General features: G+C 47.8%; 1 protein-coding gene across 4 annotated transcripts in view; it reads left to right on the forward strand.

The window, feature by feature from the left end:
• Positions 1-20,109, forward strand: part of inaE (inactivation no afterpotential E) — a 210,121-nt gene that overhangs the window by 160,808 nt on the left and 29,204 nt on the right. For 2 of the 4 annotated variants that reach the window (XM_089560116.1, XM_089560117.1), the window contains exons 15-18: positions 3,435-3,625; positions 5,520-5,606; positions 7,846-7,978; positions 19,644-19,895. In XM_089560116.1, coding sequence (XP_089416242.1) covers positions 3,435-3,625; positions 5,520-5,606; positions 7,846-7,978; positions 19,644-19,895 — 663 coding nt within the window. The remainder of the gene's footprint in view (positions 1-3,434; positions 3,626-5,519; positions 5,607-7,845; positions 7,979-19,643; positions 19,896-20,109) is intronic. The other 2 variants (XM_089560118.1, XM_089560119.1) reach the window with 1 other exon arrangement.

Here is a 20,109-nt window from a genome sequence, read left to right on the forward strand (position 1 = left end):
TCCGAGCATTCTTAGAAACTTCGATTTATTGCCCTGTGTGGCTCATTTTCCTAATTAAATCGAATTAACGGCCGGCTCCCGCCTGTTTTTTTTAATTCTCTTCGTACGGAGGGCGGAGTCGACCAACGCGTGGAGTGCCTTTCAGCCTGTCCCGCGGCGGCTTGCCGCTCTGCCATCGGCGGAGTAATACGTAGTAGTCCGTATAAGCAAATAGTCCGCGCGTATTTTTATTTCTGCGGGCTTATTTTGCGGCTATATTATCTGCAAGTGAAACTGTTTATTCACGGAAACCTAAAAAACAAAATAAAGCGAAAGCAAAGCCTCCACGGAGCTGGCTGCAAGGCACTCCACGCGTTGGTCGACTCCGCCCACCGTACGAGGGAGAATTAAAAAAAAAGGCAGGAGCCGGACGTTAATTCGATTTAATTAGGAAAATCAGCCACACAGGGCAATAAATCGAAGTTTCTAAGAATCCTCAGAACGTGTAGATCGAGTTCCCGCGGCAAAAAGACGAGTTCAGATTCCTCTTCAGTGCACCTTTAAGAGCTGCGATTCACCTGAACCGAGATGATGAAATTTCCCTAATGTGAGAAGAAGAAGAAATCCCTTTTCATTCCCAAAGTCAACTCTGACAGGTAGTAGACAAATGAGCGGAAAATGAATCTTCTCAGGTTGCTCCACTAACTTATGTGACCTGGAATGGCGCTTTGCAGATATAACTGCTCAGAAAATCAGGAGTAAAGTTTCCAAAGAGGAGCATTTTATTCAACTTCTCCCCAAGAACAATGTGAACATGGAACTAGATTTCAAATTCAACAGACACGTCTCATTAGTTCGGCATGGATGTTGAGAATTTCAAGTCAGCCGCCAAAAATCGCCACATTTGTTTCTAGTGCTTTTGAAGACAAGCCTTTACCTGAATGAAACAAACTCATCATTCCTTACTTTTTCACGCCATATTTTACTATTTTCTGCATTTCTAACTAAGTAGCGAAATTGAGCAAAGTGCTTTCAGTATAAAGTTTATATTGTACGCTTGTAGCGTGAGCAGCAACTATCGAACGAAAAGACACCAGAGAGCAGTGAGCATAGCTTCAAACTTCGGTCGTGTATTATCGAGTATTCCTCCGTGGAAAATGGTGTTCCTCTCAGGAAAGTTTAAAAGCGAGTACATGATGTGGAAAGTGGGCGGTTTCTTCGTAAAACTGCCGAAATCACACGCAAAAAAATTAACCGTCCAAAGAGGTCATTCGTTATAAGACAATTTTTGAAGAGTCCAAAACCTTACTGACGAATGGTCGCTGACTGAGAATCTATAATGCATATGCAAATAAACTTTAGCAGCTTCTATTTTTTCACTTCTGCACTGGTACGGCGTTTACTTGTGGTGTGCCCCTTTTGTGTGAGCGGCTTTTTGCGCTTGGCTGATTTTGGAAGGAAGCTTGGTTTTTATCTGACGGTGGCCGTGATGAATGACAAGTGCTGCAAGAAGCCCTTTATCCGGCTTTCATCTGTTCTATGAATAGAGGCGGCGGGTAATGGATAGAACAGCGCGCTTGAGACCCGGCCAGGATTTGTATTCAGCAAAATTAAGGCACGAAAACTGAAAAGTTCCTTGCGTAACCCTCCGAACGCCACCGTTACGAAACTAGATAATGCTTCTACAAATCTTTCAAGCTGCTGTTCTGTTCACTGGGTTGGCCTGCTTATACGCTTGGACGATGTGGAAAAAAAAAATTGCTGCCAAGTAGTATACATACTGAATCAGTTAGAAAGGACGCAAGGGACAATGGGAACCTTTTTTGCTTTAATAATATACGGCCGTCACGGGCCAGCCAAATTTTAATAAGGACAATCCACTGCGGTACACTTTTTTATTTCAGCCTTTATTAACGAAATGTAGCGCTGGGAATGTGGTACTGCGATATTCTTTTAGCGCTGATTCGTAACAAAGGCCGAGGTTAAAAACGGAATAAAATCTGATTAATTAGCTCAAATATGAGCTCTGAATGTTGAATCAACGTCTGAAAAGCAACACAGGATATTGTTCCGCTAGTAAACGAAACCAAATTGCCCCATCTAACAAAAGTGCAGAAAACAGGGCTCTATCCTCGCTTATTTTCTTTGTGTTTGCAATGTGTTACAAAATGATTAATTTGGAGCCTTCTACTATCGTTCAAGCGAGTGTCCGAGCCTTCAGATTTATTGGGATTTTTTTTTTCCCCGCTGTGAAGCAATGTCGTCTTTTATGTTCCCATCTTAGCCGGCGCTATAGGGCACTTTTCGGAACACTTAACGCAAACATGCGGGGGTGCACTTTTTCAGCGTGTAATTTCTGAATAAACATTGAGGTTTACTGTTATTTTTCGACGCATTGGTGCACCAGCTAGGTTACCTGCAGGAACACCAGCATCCGCTCTTCACCACTTGGTGTCTCCTGAGGAAATCTACTTAAAATGCGCCTTACCTGTTCATTGTAAAGGATATCATCTCATATCAATAGTTTTTTTCTGTTGTTGTGCAAAGTAAAACTGCTTGTTATTTATCTCAGACCTTACGTTCCTCGCCTAGGCCTGGGCCCACGCATTTAATAATATATTTTGAGGCAACCCAAAATGAAACGCTATTTTCATTACAATCTTAATTTTATGATAGTTACACACATAAAAAGTATAAAAATACACTGCAATCAAAACTATTGATAACATTGAGTTGTGCTGCTCACGACGGTAGGACTTAGTAGTGCATTATTAGAAGTAGTTGTTCGCGACAGTAGGACTTATTAGTGCATTAATCGAAGTAAATTGTGTGGACGGCCACACAAAACGCGCAGCACTTTGTCGTATTAAGGCGAAAGCCTTTAAATGGCTCACATGGTCGTCCGTCCGTTAACAAAGCGTGTCACACGCGTTTACCTCCGGAGCTAAAAAATATAGAAGAAAACTAATGGTTGCTTCAGATAGAGGAGGAAAAAATCAAGTTTGATGACGGTAGATTAGTTAATTAATTAGAGGCAAAAATGTCGAAACGATGTGACGTCACATCCACCGGAAGTCGTCACGACATAGTGAAAATTGTCATAGAATGGTCGGATACACGTCGCATTTGTGTCCAGTTAATTGCAAAAATGTGTAATTAAGCGTAATTAACACTTCAGATCCCCTGAAGATGTATAATTTGGGCATCAATAAAGCCACGGGAACGGTGTCACGTCACATACACCGGAAGTCGTCAAGGCATAGTGCCCTCGGCTTTCGCCTCTCAACACTGTAGTTGCCAAAGTGTCCTGGCAATTTTTTTTTTGTGCCCGCTGGGGGCCAGATTTCGAACAAAGCGTCCTCTGGTGGCAACACTTCAGCTGGTGCTATTACTCGCTCAATGTGTTCAAAACGTTGGATTTTTATTCCTCTGCGGTTTTTCCTTTCTTCTTTCAGTGGAAGATCATCCTCGGTGGCGTCTTCTGTTGCTGCCCTGACGAGGTTGACTTCGACGGCATGGAAGGGCCCACGTTGGCGACGCGTGACGTCACTTCTCATCCGAGCGACGCCACCATAGCGCTCACAGCTCACCAGCCCCTCTATCCTCCGGGCAGGATCATCCACATTGTGCGCAATCATCCGAAGGAGTGAGCTGGCTGTTCCTTCTGGGAAAATTATATTCCTTTCTTGCTGGCTACTTGCGTTGCTACCCCTTCTAAGTTTTGCAATTATGTGAATGGCTCTCCTTAGGGCAGAAATGTGGTGGCCAACTAAGAGCGTTCAGCTTAAGGTAAGGACAACGGAGCGATCTATGGAAAGAAAAATGATAGGTGTAACGTTAAGAGATCGGAAGCGGGCGGAGTGGGTGAGATAACAAACGCGGGTTAATGACATCTTAGTCGAAATTAAGAGGAAGAAATGGGCTTGGGCAGGGCATGTACTGAGAAAGTAAGCTAACGACTGGTCCTTAAAGGTGCACTGAAGAGGAATCTGAACTTGTCTTTTTGCCGCGGGAACTCAATCTACACGTTCCGAGCTTTCTTAGAAACTTCGATTTATTGCCCTGTGTGGCCAATTTCCGTAATTAAATCGAATTAACGTCCGGCTCCCGCCTTTTTTTTTTAATTCTCCCTCGTACGGTGGGCGGAGTCGACCAACGCGTGGAGCGCCTTTCACCCAGTCCCGTGGCGGCTTGCCGCTCTGCCATCGGCGGAGTAATACGTAGTAGTCCGCAGTAGCAAATAGTCCGCGCGTATTTTTATTTCTGCGGGCTTATTTTGCGGCTATATTATCTGCTAATGAAACTATTTATTCATGGAAACCTAAAAAACAAAATAAAGCGAAAGCAAAGCCTGCACGGGGCTGGCTGAAAGACACTTCACGCGTTGGTCTACTCCGCCCACCGTACGCGGAGAATTCAAAAAATAAAGGCGGGAGCCGGACGTTAATTCGATTTAATTGGGGAAATCGGCCACAGAGGGCAATAAGTCGCAGTTTCGAAGAATGCTAAGAACATGTAGATCGAGTTCCCGCGGCAAAAAGACAAGTTCAGAATCCTCTTCAGTGCACCTTTAAGGGTAACGGAGTGGATTCCAAGAGAAGGCAAACGTGACAGGGGGCGGCATAAAGTTAGATGGGCGGAGGAGATTAAGAAGTTTGCAGGGATACAGTGGGGGCAACTGGCAAAGGACAGGGTTAATTGGAGAGACATGGGAGAGGCCTTTGCCCTGCAGTGGGCGTAGTCAGGCTGATGATGATGATCAATGGCTCACTCGTCGGGGAGCGTTGCTGCCTTTTTCTTTTAAGACGAGGAAACTTTTTCGAAGCAAGAGATGTTAAAGATTAGTAAGTAAAAAAAGTTTGGCGAGTTGGTATATATTCATGATTCACAACAGCGCAGCAAACACGGACGACGGGAAGGGAAGAATAATAAATCACGAATTATTCGTGATTGATATATTCTTCCCTTCCCGCAATAAATTTCAGTGGAAGTCAGCGCTTGTTTTGTCTAGTCTCCCTTTGTCCCTGCCTTCTGCGCTATTGTGAATCATGTTAAAAATTAGACTTTCAAGATTTTAAAAACGGGGAGCAGTACACTAAAGCTCACTTTATAGGCTAAGTGTGTTGTATACAGAGGCAAAAAAAAAGAAAGTGAAATTAGCATAGAAGTGTTAACGATGGCATGAGGAATGTTGACAACGAACTGCCGCTCTGATGTAGATAATCAGTTATTAACCGCTAGGCATTATTAATCGCAAAATGCTTAATACACTGCAAGTAGTTCACATGACCTTTGCAATCTTCATGCCACTCAGTTCAGGTAAGAAGGAAATTCGACATGAAACTATTTCAGAGCAGCAGTTTACAACTCACTGAACTACGCTTCATTTTTAACTGCGTAGCGTGATATTGGGATCCCACGCTACCTGCACATGGGTTGTATAACCGTGCCTGCTTGCAGCTGCACTTGCAGAATAATGCTATCGTGCTTCGGGCCTGTTTTCTCCGAATTCATTCTTTGGCTGGCGTTGGGGATTACAGTTTTCGTGGACTGCAAGAACCAACTTATTTCCCTTTTCATTCTCCTCCTTCCACTACAAGCAGCCAAAAGTACGAGCCGAAGTGGAGGTGAGTGCGCCTATGTACTTCTGATAGCTTCTAGAGAGATTTAGCATAGCAGCATAGCAGATATACTCGATTTACCGGACTAAGTACGTTTCATAGCTGCTGGAGAGTTTTAACATAACTGCATAGCACAGCAGATATACCAGATTACCAGACGCCGCCTGCCCACGCGCAGTGGCAGGGGCAAGACCAAGTGGGGCTATTGCGCGTGAGCAGCCACCCTCCGGTAAATCTATATGATTTTATGCTAGTACTTCTTCGTTATGCTAAAACACTCCACTAATGGACTTCCCGGGCCGCCGCGGTGGCTCAGTGGTTATGGTGCTCCGCTACTGACCCGAAAGACGCGGGTTCGATCGCGGCCGCGGCGGTCGAATTTCGATGGAGGCAAAGTTCTAGAGGCCCGTGTACAGTGCGACGAGAGCGCACGTTAAATAACCCCAGGTGGTCGAAATTTCCTAAGCCCTGCACCACGGCTTCTGTGATAGCCTGAGTCGTTTTTGGGACGTTAAACCCCGTAAACCAAACCAAACCTAATAAACTTCCCGTTCTTAAAGCACTCGGTATGAATTTTAGATTGAACGCAAAGCTGAAACTAATCTCCAGTCTAAAGGCAGGAAAAAAATGGAAAATTGGTTTTCTGGGAAAGGAAATGGCGCAGTATCTGTCTCACATATATCGGTGGACGCCTGAACCGCGCCGTAAGGGAAGGGATATAGGAGGGACTGAGAGAAGAAAGGAAGGAAGAGGTGAAGTAGTGGAGGGCTCCGGAATAATTTTGACCACCTGGGGATCATTAACGTACACTGACATCGCACAGCACACGGGCGCCTTTTGCGTTTCGTCTCCATCGAAACGCGGCCGCCGCGGTCGGATTCGAACCAGTGAAACGCGGCCGCCACGGTGGGATTCGAACCCGGGTGCTCCGGCTCAGTAGGCGAGCGCCCTAACCACTGAGCTACTAAAGGCGGCTGCAACTAGAAGTAAGCCGCACATTACGGGCTACAAAGCGCGATAAATGCAGAATACGGCCCTGGGCTGTTGATAGACCTCGGCACTGAAGAAATTTGTCACAGGTACCTTTGCTAAACTGCTGATGGGCATAAGGAACGGTACCTGAGTGCACTAAGCCCAACTAACGTTTGGCTAAGACAGTGGGAAATCTGAAGTTTTGATATCGTACAATAACGTAGCCGCCTAGCACAACGCATAGTTATTCACAATATCAAAGAGAAACAGATTATTAGCACTAAACCAGTGATGAATTCATGACTATGAATGTGAGTCACTTTCTTTCTCAGCAGTTTTTCTCTGGATGAGTAATAGCGGTGAGGCGCCCTTAACCTCAGTGCAGAAATAACAAAATTCGTTGTTTTTTCGGCATACTGACTCTTACCCTTGCTTTGGCATCCACCTGTGTGTATAACGCCAAGCCGGCACATGACCTCCAGCCATCATGCAACTATAGCCATGCTGTGCGGAGTTCTCTTCACCTAAACCGAAAGAAGTTGTCAGTGAGATATGTGCGATGGAGCATTGCTTTTCGACTGTCCTTCAGCATGAAGCATCCTCAAGAGAAACATTTGTTCTTATAGCCCTCTATATTCCCGTAGCCTTTTATGGTGAAAATCAGAGATGACAATGGTTTCTATAACGAGCTACCAAGATTTGCCTCTATTGACTGGTTACCGCGTTCAAGTGCCAAGGAGGCTACTTTCACATAAACTTGCCTTTATATGCTGGGAAAAGCAAAAAAGAAAACATAGGTATCGCTGCCACCAGTCGTTTTCAGAAGCCAACTGCAATGATGCCAATGCTGCTTTTGAATGCGGATCTCTGAGGCTAAATTCCCATGCCATTCATATTCTAGTGGTAATCACGGAGTCATTTTCATAGTTGACATCACGAATCGGAATGGAATGCTTGAAAAAAAAAAGCGTTCCATACTTATGTCCAATGTCATCAGCAATAAGTGCGCCGTTTCCTGCCAAACATTCGCATAGCCACAAAGAACCAACAATAATCGATTTTTATCAGGAACAAAAACTCTGTGTCCCTCTAACGCGTGAAACCTGGGTGTGCTACAAAGAAATGGCAGCTCTGCACCTAGAGATAACGGTGCGAACATTATTCGGACTTTCTTCGAGCGTTCTCCGGACGTTTCTGAGATGTTATTCGGATGTTCTTCGGACATGCGTTAGACAGCCTGTGCCACACTTGCGCTTATTTCTTCGGGGAGCAGGCGCGTGATGCGGAAGAGCGAGCCGGTGTACCAGGCGCTGTGGGCTGACAACAAGGACTTCGACCAAGTGCTCATATCTCCCGTCATGATCCAGGACCACATGCCGGACAAGCTGCTCGAAGCCCTGGAGAAGGTAAGTCGCCGGCAACATTCCCCTGGTATATCGGCCATCCGTCAGCAGGCGCTGACAGGTGCGGAGTAGATATTGTTGCATTGTTCACTGGTTCCGGGCGGGTGATTTGAATGACGATGATCTGACTTTACTGGCGCAATGGCAGCCATAGACCTTTTCACATTTGCCGTTTTCGGCGCAACTATATTCTTACGGGGCTGTGCCAGCAGTATTCTGATTGGTGACTTTCATGCAGGCATCTTCTGCGCATGCGTAACGCAGTCCAACAGGCACGTGCGCTCATTCAAGCTATAAACAGTGAAAAGGCCTAAAGGCCAAAGAGCGCCACGGCTGCCGTACCTTTCGGTCCGCACGAAGCGGGATGAAAGAAATATTTTCGCAAGCATATTTTACCCTAGTGGAGCTGAGAACCAGGAAAGGGTAAAGCTTGGAGGTCTAAAGTGGTTTTAAGCTTATCTCTGTCGTGTTGGCTAGACAGGACAAAGAAAGTTTTCATGATATGGTGGTCGCGTATTCTGCAATAAAAGCGACGTTGCAGGATAAAGGAACCAGACGACAAGCTAAGCTTTTCATTCATCCTCCTTACGAAAATAACCTATGCTGAAGTGAGTTAAGACAAAAGCGATTACCTTTGAACCGCATTAAATTTTACGGCGGAAATCACCGTTACCTGAACCATACGAACGCGTTTTTCGATTTTAGAGGAATTTAGCATATCGCAGACGTACTAGCGTAGACGTAAACAGGATTACGAGATGCCAGGCGCTCGCGCGATGTGGCCCCGCGTGGCTTCGCCCTGTGGTGCAGGAGACGCCCGGTAAGCAATTATAGGTCTACACAAACACGTCTCGAATATGCTAAAGCTTTATACTTTCGAGATAATATATTTCAAATTTCAAGGTACAAGGGAAAATTCGCCAGTATCAAGAAAGCACTCGTAGCAGATAACGGAGTCTGCATATGGCGTCATCTTTCCGTTAATAATTTCTCAATCTAGCTATCTAGCATCCATTACTCGTCGTACTGTTCGAGTAAGCGGCTGTAATTTTTCTTTTGGCAAACCCGCATATCACTGTCTTCGTCCGCCATGAGCGGATTTCGTACGTCCATATCTTATTTCTGCCAGCGAGCAGTTTGCCAGCGCGAGGTCATCTGAAGTGAGGAGTCGGTGAAATAATAAATAGTTTTCTTTGTTCGTACTAGTGGCACGTGCTCGTGTGAGCGGTCCACATCATTGCCGCAGAGAAGGAAGACCAGCGTAAAGTGAACAAAAAATGCCAGCGTAACAGATGAAACCAAAACCATGTTAAGACCACGGGTTTATTGCTTCGGTATCTGAGTGAAGTCAAAGAAAGGAGATGATACATTGCGAACAAACTCCGTTAAGCATGTTATCAACACACTCGACCACGAAGGACACGATGGGTTCACTGCAATGCACAGAAAATAAAAAGGAGAAAAACGTGGTCACACGAAAAGAAAACAAAAATAGCAAACGTTCAAGACGGCGAGAACCAAAATTGTTGAGTCTCTCAGTGGGCGGATTATTTCAGTAGTTTTCTTTTTAAAAGTGCTTCGTGAGCTCCAAGCGTTCAATCTCTTTATCACCCAACGTTTCTTACCTCCTCCCAAGCACTTCTTTCTTTCCCTACCTTAAAAAGCCCCCGCCTCACACGAACTTGGCGTTATAGGATAACCGTAAACGAGGCGCGGCAGAGTTGCGCACCCTCCCGTGGGGTACAATCGATCTCTTCTTGAGTTTCACAACAACCACTCTGGAGATAGGACAAAACGATAGTTCTCTAATGGCCAGTCGCGCCAAGTAAAAACCAGGTAATCAGAAAAAGAACTGAAAGTATAAAAAAGCAGTTCGGCGCAATTCTTTTCGCATTTAGAAATCCCCTTATCTTCTTGTTTTTATTAGCACCGACAACATCATTGATAAATATATTTTTTGCACGGAAGGCCGCTCGCCGTGACGCGGCTTAAATATCGATAGCGGGAGCATTAGAGAAAACTACACTCTGTCCAACTCGTGCCGCGTGATGGGTTATCGTGTTGTGGTTTCTCTAATAACGGCGTTCTCCTCGTGTTTCGATGTTCCTTCGCAAACTAGAGTAGAAAGTATGAATGATAAGAACAAATAAAAGGTGAAATCAAGCTATCTCGAGTTACTCTATTGACAGCGCATTCTCTTTCTTATGCAACCCATCGACGTGCGCACGGCACACCGCATTTCGCAACGCCGCGTTGGTCGGTTAGTGCCATTGCCCTTCACGGCTCGTTGTCGCCATTTGACAGCGCGGCCGAACTAGATTAGGCGCGCTCCGCGGGCGGCTGTAATTAACACTGCCCGGACGGTGAGCAGTTTCAACATGGAAGAAGTGGCAAGGGGGGGTGGGGGGGGGCAGCAGTTAGGTAAGTGCGAGGTCAGAGCGCGATGAGCTTTGTCGTCTCGGACCGACAGTCCACTTGCAATCACATACGCCGAAGTAACAAAATAGCAGAGGCCATTCTCGTGGTTTAGGCGTTGCTTTGTCCAATCACTTCGAGTGATTTTGATATCTGATAAGATAGAGGCTATCGTCATCATTGTTATCTTCGTCATGATCGCTATCTGTGCTATTTACTTTCCGGCGGGAGAGTGGCCTCTCCTATTGACTTATCAAACCTTGTCCAGCCGCGAACACGTTATTCTAACAAACTTTCTTATCGTATCAGTCCACCTAATCTATGCCATCGTTTGCTCCCTTTCATTAGAATCCACTCTGTTACCCGAAGACAACATCAGTTATCTTCCGTTCGCGTTACATAGTGCGTCTCAAATGTGTTTCCTTCTCGTTACTTCCGATTAGACAGAGACCGTTTTTAATCAATCAATCATTGAATCACTCAAGCAGTTTAGTTTAGTTTATGGGGTTTAACGTCCCAAAGCGACTAAGGCTATGAGAGACGCCGTTGTGGAGGGCTCCGGAAATTTCGACCACCTGGGGTTCTTTAACGTGCACTGACATCGCACAGTACACGGGCCTCTAGAATTTCTCCTCCAAAGAAATTCCAGCCGCCGCGGCCGGGATCGAACCCGCGTCTTTTGGGTCAGTAGCCGAGCACCATAGCCACTGAGCCACCGCGGCGGCCACTCAAGCAGTGTTATATCTTTGTTTTAGCTGTGGTTGAGGTAATAAGCACTCAGCGAGTATGATAACACAACTTTGATCTTTTATCTCGCTCATATAATGTGTATATCATTTTTGTTCGCAGTAGTAACTATAGTTTGCGTAATTACCGTTTTATTGCGTCAGTCTACTGTAAACCCTTTCGTGCTTTGACAGATAAGAGCAGATGGGGGATAACAGAAGGTAATTATGTCCACACAAAAAAGAACTCGTCGGCTGAATACCAGACGTAAAGAAAACAAGATTTCGTGCGAGCATTGCAATCTACAAGAAGATGCGTTAACAGATGAATTGGCTAAGATGATCCATGAATAATGGCTTGAATTTCTTTTTGAAATTATTCATGACCGTAGAAGGTAGCCCTCATTTCTTAATGCATATTGGCGTGCTAATTTTTATCTGAATAATGGCCGAAGCTTGCTTTCTGTCGTAACAGAGAACAATTATATCTTAATAATAAATTTGTGCAAGCCCTAGAAGAAGAATGCCGAGTTTGAAATGCACCTAAAGAATCCGCCTGCCGCTCCGCGCTCAGCGTGCGATTAATAGATCCCCGCAAGCGTCGTCGATATCGGGAAATATTAGCTGCAACAACGGAACACAGCAGGTTTCCTCGCTCTAATGTGGCGTAATTTACTTCCGCAGGGTGCATGCAGCCGCAGCTTTTTGAGCGATATTGGAACTGGAGACGGGAAGGGCTTCTTTCTTTACATCACCCCTTTTGCCAAAGCTGCTGCAATACCCTTTGGCGAGTTGATGCCTGTTGACGTAACGCGTCCGGGGCGAATTTAACGTGGTTGAATGCAGCTCTCGCCATTTCGCCGGCTCTATGCACAGAAGGCTGTAGGGAATTCGTTGATTCGACTCGCATATTTACGTCACAAACTTTCCCATTAACGCGCGTGCTTAGCGAGCCGCGGAAATTTGACGAAACGGCTACCGTTGGCTGACTTTGGATATAGCCTTACTCCATCTTATTCAGTGTGTAACACGGAGGAAAAAAATCGGGTGTAACCCGTGCTACGACTAGATTACACCTCTGCAGCAATGCATACGTACTGTGAAGTATTTTGATCTCAGGCTTACACAAGCAGCAACAAAGGAAGGTTGTGAGTGGCACTGAAGAAACGTTTTACGCTCTTTTCGTTACGTCACTTGTAAGCACACACGAGGCTGCAGCAATGACAAACAAAAATTTCTTCGTGTATTTGCAGGAAATTTGTTGAGCGTATTGAAAACGGTTTTATGGCTATCCACAAAATTTTACGGTTATATCGTCAGAAGATTGTTTTCTGATACATATTTTCCCCTTGAATCTTGTCAACAGGCTACAACGTTAGAAAATAGGGGGGCAGTAGTCTGGTTAATTATTCATTGCGTTCCTTTTCGCATGCTGCAGGTTAAAACGTTTTCGTGAAGCACAGATTTTCGTTTTGAATTGTTAGATTCAGCGTCCCTTGATATATATAGAATGCGAAAGAAATCTGATCAAAGAAATTTAGAATTCGTAAATTTGAAAAACAATCAATTTTTTTCTCCTGCACAATGGTCATGGGAGTGTAGCAAAACATCGGGGTCAGGGTAGATTAAACAGAGGGGAAGAAACCTGCTTCACAGTTGAGGGCCTGGACAGAAAACAGTAACGGATAAAAACGTTCTTTGTTCAGGCGTTTCCCCGCAACGCACAGCCAACGCGGTTCGCGGAACAATTTTTTCAGACTACGTATCGCTCGATTTCAGCTATGAAATTTCGGAACAGCATAAAAAACGTGCTTGAAAGCGGATGCAACACCATTCGAAATATCAACTTTTCGCAGTTTCTTTGGGATTTAGAAGCCGTGTCGCCCCTTTTATGCAGCACTAAGGCCGAGTGAAAAAATTTGAGGCTACACTTAAGCTCCGCCTGAAGTGTATAACTGGATAGCGTTAAAAGGTTATTGCCCACATATGCGGAGTTGGTAATTCTCGACTTTACATTAATAGATTCCTGGGAATCTTTATACCACACCTGGAGCATTGACGCAGCGGTTAAGTGACGCTCCTCTGCCCTGCGGGGGCAGGCGCTGCCATCGGTGGGGCTTGTGCGGCCCAGTTTGCTCTTCTCGAGCAACCTTTCGCGCGGCCAATCATTAACTGGCTCCTGCAACGATGGTCAGTTGGCTCACAATTCGATAGGCAGGTTGTTACGACGGCACAAGATCACGTAACCTTGGTGGTCCACTTAGGTTCCTGCCCAATGGGCACCGAAACTCCCCTGGACGTCCTGGGGATTTCCGAGACGTCCTGCGGACGTCCAATGAAGTTTCAGTGCCCATTGGGAGGAGCGGCCGGTTGCTCCGGCTGTGAGGCTTCAAGCCGTCGCTGACGCGGGACAGTTTTTTTTTTTTTCGGACATGGAGGTACGGACGCTTTCGCGCTAAAAGAGCGCCAACAAGGCGTAAAGGTTTGGTTTGGTTTGGTGTATGGGGTTTAACATCCCAAAGCGACTCAGGCTGCGAGAGACGCCGTAGTGGAGGGCTCCGGAAATTTCGACCACCTGGGGATCTTTAACGTGCACTGACATCGCACAGTACACGGGCCTCTAGAATTTCTCCTCCAAAGGAATTCAACCGCCGCGGCCGGGATCGAACCCGCGTCTTTCGGGTCAGCAGCCGAGCACCATAAGCACTGAGCCACCGTGGCGGCCATAGGCATTATGCTGGGGCCAATTTCTAAGCCATGCCGCCGTCTAACGCCTCTTAACACAGGGATCTCATTTCGTTGCGCTGTGGAAAGGGGTTGCGTACGACTTACTCTAGACTATCAGGAGGGAGTAAAAGAGGAAAAGCGTGCACAAAAGTGCTTCAGCAAGAAAAGAGGGGCGGAGGGAGAAAGAGAGAGAGAGCACACGGAGAAACGCTGTAGCTGTAAATGCTTTACTGGAGCGCGCCCCAGTACTGCCCCTAGTATCGGGAAACTCGATCGAACTCGACTCGAACCCGAGCGGTGCGAATATATGACCGCTGCTTGCGATTGGCCTTGTCTACTCTGCTATCACCGCAGTCTTTCTCCCCACGTGTTTAACTGCTAGCCTCTTCATCCGTGCGCGAGTCAGTCCAAACCACGGAGATGTCCAAACGTAAGAACACGCGCGCTTGAACGTGCGAGTCTAAGTTCAGACGCATGGCCGGTTTTCTGCTACCGTTTTCAGTCGCAAGAGCACGCGGGCACTTAAACACAATACGCCCCCCCCCCCCCCCCCCCCCCGCCTCCCGGCTAGACACAAATATGATGATGATGATGTGGCTATGCTCCCTGAAATAAGTCAACAGTGCTCAGGCCTGTACAAAGAAAAAGAAATTGAAAATTTTGAGAAAAAAAGAACGGGGGGGGGGGGGGGGGTCGTTATAAGAGTTCAACTCAGAAAACATAGATAAATGGGGGTCTGCGGCAGCTTGTCTCGCTCCCATTGTTCACCACTGCCGGTGTATCATCGCCCAGCACTCTGAGAGTCGTCGCTTCATTGTTCCCACCTCGGTGTTTGCTTCGACCGCGAAGCCGAGCACTTGTGGCAGCGTGGCGCCGTCTCTCGGCTGCGGCGAGAGGCCAGCACAGCGCAGGATAAGGTGCTTCCGCAGTTTCCTCACTATAATCAAAAATCCAGCACAATGTGCTCTAGCCGGAAGCAAGCGCCATTTGTCTAGCATGCAGCAAGTCGCACGACATGGCGGAAGAGTTTTAACCTCCGGAGCAAAGTCAGAAATGGAGCAAGAAATCGCCATCTAACGGGCCTGGCGCAAGTCATACGGAATGGCGGAAGATTTGAACCCAGGTAGCAGGGTAGGAAGGAAAAACTTTATTTTCTCTAGTCCTTTTTCCTGCGGTTTGGGAGCATCTTCAGAGACGTTTTCTCTTTGATTTTACCCCCAGGAGTCTTCTCTGTCGAAGTCGTCCGCCTCTAATCAGTGGTCGGTTGCCCTCAGTCCAGGGCTCCGCTGGCCACTGCCGCCCGTTGAGCTCGCTGTACCAGACCTTGTTGGTCTTCACAGCGGTCGCTGGACAGCAGAGTCTCCCACTGCTCCGCACTCGGGTTTTGTATTTTGGGGACCACGTCTATGTTTTGGCAGACCCATATGATGTGATAGAGAGTAGGTTTTCCGTCGCACCAGGGACATTTGTCCGCGTATATGGTAGGGTGCATTTTGTTTAGTATATGTAGGTTTGGGAAAGAGCCTGTTTGTAATTGTCTCCAAGTGACAGCTTTCTCTCTGCTGAGAGATTTGTGCGGTGGGGGATACCGCAATCTTCTGCCTCTGTAGTTTTGTAGTATGGCCGAGTAATCCCTGGGTGCTGGCGCGAGTTCCGCGGGCTCATCGGATGCTCGGAAAGTAATGTATCCTCGAGCTATCCTGTCGGCCTCTTGGTTCCCTGCCACCCCCGTGTGCCCCGGTACCCACACAATTTTGTGTGGGATCTTGTCGCTTTGTTCTTCCTGGTTTTTAATTCTGTCGCTCGCTGCGAGGAGTATACGGAGCGCGTGACGACCTATCCTGCCATTCATGTAATTTCGGCAGGCTGTTTGAGAGTCGGTGAGTATTGTTAGCGACCGCCCGGTTCTATAGCCCTCCGCCACCGCTAGAGCAACGGCTGCTTCCTCGGACTCTGCAGCTGTGCAGCCTCGGAGAGACGCGCTGGTCATTTCGCGTAAAGACGAATCGACCACCGCCGCCACAGCGATTTTGGTGTCTCCTCCTCTCCAAGACGCGTCTGCATACACGGTCGTGGCTTGGGGAGCGTATGTTCTTTCGATGAAGTCGGCCCTCGCTTCTCTTCTGCCTCGATGGAGGTTGGGATCCATGTTTTTTGGTATTGGCGCTACCTTGAGGGTCTTGCGAAGCTCGTCGGGGATCGTTGACGATATAACAGTCTGGACAAACACGGGTTGTCTCGGAGAGAAGGAAGAAAGGCTACAGCAAGCGGCCTCTTGTGTAGAGCAATACCTCGCAGAAAGAGGACTCGCATGCTCGACCGAGAAATCGGAACTGCTGAGAGTCTGGAGAGGCAAGCAAAACCGGACCGTCCCAACCAACGAGGACCTAAAACTCAACGTCTGCCTTGACGGGACACCCATACCCGAAAAGACAACAATAAGAATTTTAGGCATGTGGGTTCAATCCAACCAGCGCAGTACTCACACTTTTACCCTGCTCAAAGCAACAACACTACAAGTCTCACGCATGATCACCCGCATCACCAACAGGCGACATGGCATGCGTGAAGAGGACACACTCAAACTAGTCAGAAGCCTTGTAGTTAGTAGAATCACGTACAGCCTACCCTACCAGTGCCTCAACAAAAACGAAATACAACAAGCGGATGCCCTGCTACGCAAAGCGTATAAGACAGCGCTCTGACTTCCGCGCAACACGTCAACCGAAAAACTCATGGCCCTGGGATTACATAACACCTTTGAGGAGCTACGAGAGGCGCAGCTTGAGTCGCAAAAACTCAGGCTGTTGCAGACAACGACTGGAAGAGCGCTCCTGCAGAGGCTCGGATACCGCGAGCAGATGCGAGAAATGACGAGGTAGCAGGGTGAAAAAAAATATCTGCCTCTCCCGTAAACGAGAGTAGAGTAAGCATGAAATGTTTACGGGCCTAATGTCATCTCGGTGGACACCCGAACCGCACCGTACAGGAAGGGAGGAACGCCACCACCCGTTCAGCGCGATGCCTTGCCATTTGAACGCAAGGTTTTTTGAGGAAAGGAAATGGCGCAGTAATTCTCTGCCATCTCGGTGGACACTCGAACCGCACCGTAAAGGAAGGGAGGAACGCCACCACCCGTTCGGCGCGATGCCTTGCCCTTTGAACGCAGCGCTTCTCCCCCGGATCACGTATGACAACGAAGTGTAACATGGCATTTATTGTGCTTTTTGCACGCGTTATTAGAAATCGGAAATTATAATTCCGTGCATTATCAAACCCTAGCTCCACTTATATCTTGATAAACATTGAGAAGGCACTGGCAGCAGTTATTTTTTGTCTCGTTTAGAGACCAACCGGCGCTTGCATGCCGGTCGCGTAGGAGGGCTTAGAGAGTCTCGTTAAATCTCGTTAAGTCTCGTACGGTGCCCGGATGTTCTCGTTTTAGAGCCCGGATGACTGGAATTCAGTTCCTGGATGAGTGGATTTCAGTGCCCGGATGACTGGAATTCAGTGCCCGGATGACTGGATTTCAGTGCCCGGATATCTGGATTTCAGTGCCCGGATGATGGCTCTCGGTCTCTGCGTGACGTCACCACACTGCCGACAACGGGGGCTAAAAGCATTTCATGCTTAATAACTTACTCTGTCACTGCTGTGGAAGAATTCAGTTCGTCAACACAAAGCGCACCACGTGGTCATCACAAAGCGCAGGAGAAATAGAAGCTAACATGCTGACGTATTCTCCTTCGATTCGATCGCATTTATCGCCCGTAAATAGTTTGGCACTTAGGGCCCATTCACACTTGCGAGTCGCAAAGGACACGCGACCGGCAGTCGCTTGCGACCAGGCAGCAGCTGGACAGCCCCGTTGTTCACACCTGCCAGCGCGACCAGCGGGTCGCCTTCTCGTTAGATTCTCGTTTGAAGCGAAAACTCTCGGGAATGATGTTCGCGCGCTTTCGAGAGTTTCGTCTGTTTTGACCGCGCCTCCTCTCCTCGCGCATCGGTCTCCTGAACTGCTATTCGCAATGTACTACAACGACCCGAGCGAAGATGAGGATGATGTGCTGAGGATGATGAGGTTTTGATGTGCACCGCGGTTGTACAAGCGCCATGATGACAGAGGCGAGCTTCTCTGCAGGGCCGGCCTACCAGCCTGCAGTATGCCGGCCGCCGGCGTCAGAAAAATGCACCAATATTGCTCGTTCGAGTTCATACCAAGCCCTTGGGTAGAGGAATGTAAAAAATGAATCATTTTTGAAGATCGCTGGCCAATACCGATTTGCTGGTAGAACTGATAACTGCGACAAAAGCAAATTTCTTCCCATAGCCGCTTCGCTGCTGCTCAATGCGGCTCGACTGTTGTCTAGCCCCGCTGCTGAAGGCGTCGCAGAAGCCGAGCATGCTTTGATATTATTATGATACGAGGTCCGCAATAAAGGGGTGACAAAAGCAGCATCTTATTTACTAGCTCTGGCCAGGATCCGAAGCGCCCTCAGCTGCGGCATCGACATGAAACAGCTAGGCTAGGCTTAGCGACGACTAGGGCAGCCCGCTGGGAGCACCGCAGGTCGTCGCCCGGCGCGCCGCGAGCGGTGTCGTTGCCGGAAGCTTGGCTCGCTCGCTGATTGGTTCAGCGGTTTGCGACTCGCAGTCGCAAGGCTGGAAAATCGAGCAGCGAGCGACTGGCCTGCGACTGTCGCGTTTCGACCACTGCGACCGTTTGCGACTGTCGCTTTTCGACCAAAACTGTCGCGCGACCTATGCGACTCGCAAGTGTGAACGGGCCTTTACTCGGAAAAGTTTAAATGCTGAAATGCATTAATCCTGAGATGACTGCACGAGATTTTCACGGCGATACATCAGTGTCTCCCGCAGCTGCATTTCGATGGAAGCGATATGGAAAGACCGCTTTGGGCTCGCGATACCGAAAACTAGCGATTTTCAGTCTGGTTCCGACGTCATAGCTCTAGTTGTAAGTTCGCCTTCCATACACCTCTATAAGACGAAGCTCGCCTCCAAACAGCGTCACAGAACTTTCCGATTTGAGAGGAAAAACAGCTGGAACACTGCAACGTGTGCGCCTTAATAGGCTGCGTGCACGATTTCTCTGGCTGCCGAATTTGTTTGCACCTTGCTTGACTTGGCCCAGCCTGGACACCGAATAAAGCATTAAAACGCGAGAGATGTCAGGAAGTTGTTGCGACAGGCTATAGGTTCACAGGATGGTGCTCTGCCATACGTGAACAATTCACGCGCTTAATTAATGATTTCGCATCTGTAATACTTTCTCGTAGTCTTTTCCAGTCGCGGGCCTTCCACAGCATGAACTGTTATCGCATTTCGCGGTCCGCGCGTTCTACAGGTCTTGAACGGCACCCTGGCCGAGCACCTTAGGGCTTCGTCTGTGTTAGTGCGTTCGGATGGTACGATGGCTTTCGTTCAGAACGATCGTCACTCTTATGCTTCAAGAATAAAGCTTGAAAATCTGCTCAGCGGAGAACTCCAGTTTACTGCTAGTATATATCTGTTTCGAAGCAATTGCTCGAAATGTGTGCGCTGCAAAAATTATATTTGCTCAAGCAGAGACTTAGATTAAAGGTCTAACCCGTAATATGGTGCTAAAATGGCCTGCGTCTACGTATCCCACAGGCGTACAGAAAGCCGGGATGGCGTGAGAAATTTTTACAGCGAGAGCTGGTATACGAGGTCTAGCTTCATTTAGGCTTAGCCAATAGTATGGTTTAGCCGGAATTAACGTCTTAGTGGATTCTCTTTTCTTTTTGCACTCTTCCGTGCAGCTCCTAGTGAACAAGGGCCCCACCAAACCGCAACGCAAGATGGCTAAACCCGACCACGGAGGAAGCTCGGGCGGCGGTTCCGCCCAGGACCAGGGCTCCAGGGACGCCCTGCTGCTCGAAGACTCTCCCCACAGTCGCTCCTCTGTACCGCACTGCGTTGTCTTGGAGACGTCCTTCACCGACCTCCTTCCGCCGTCAGAGATGGAGCGACAGCACTGGGACCATGCGACCACCACTGACCTGGCCTACCAGGTGCGTACGGTGTTGATGACGCGTATGTGAGAAGTGCAGTTCTTAAGTCAGCATCATTAACGAACTGCTATGGCTGACGGTAATTAGCCCAGTAGGCCTTCGCTTTGTGGTGCGTCACAGGTTGTCAGGCCCATTTCTTCCTCTTGACATCCCAGTTGAAATCAAGAGGAAGAAATGGTCTTGGGCAGGGCACGTAATGCGAAAGCAGTATGAC

This window comes from Amblyomma mixtum, chromosome 9 (assembly GCF_055824585.1).
Source record: "Amblyomma mixtum isolate Tamu chromosome 9, ASM5582458v1, whole genome shotgun sequence".
Classification (NCBI taxonomy): domain Eukaryota; kingdom Metazoa; phylum Arthropoda; class Arachnida; order Ixodida; family Ixodidae; genus Amblyomma; species Amblyomma mixtum.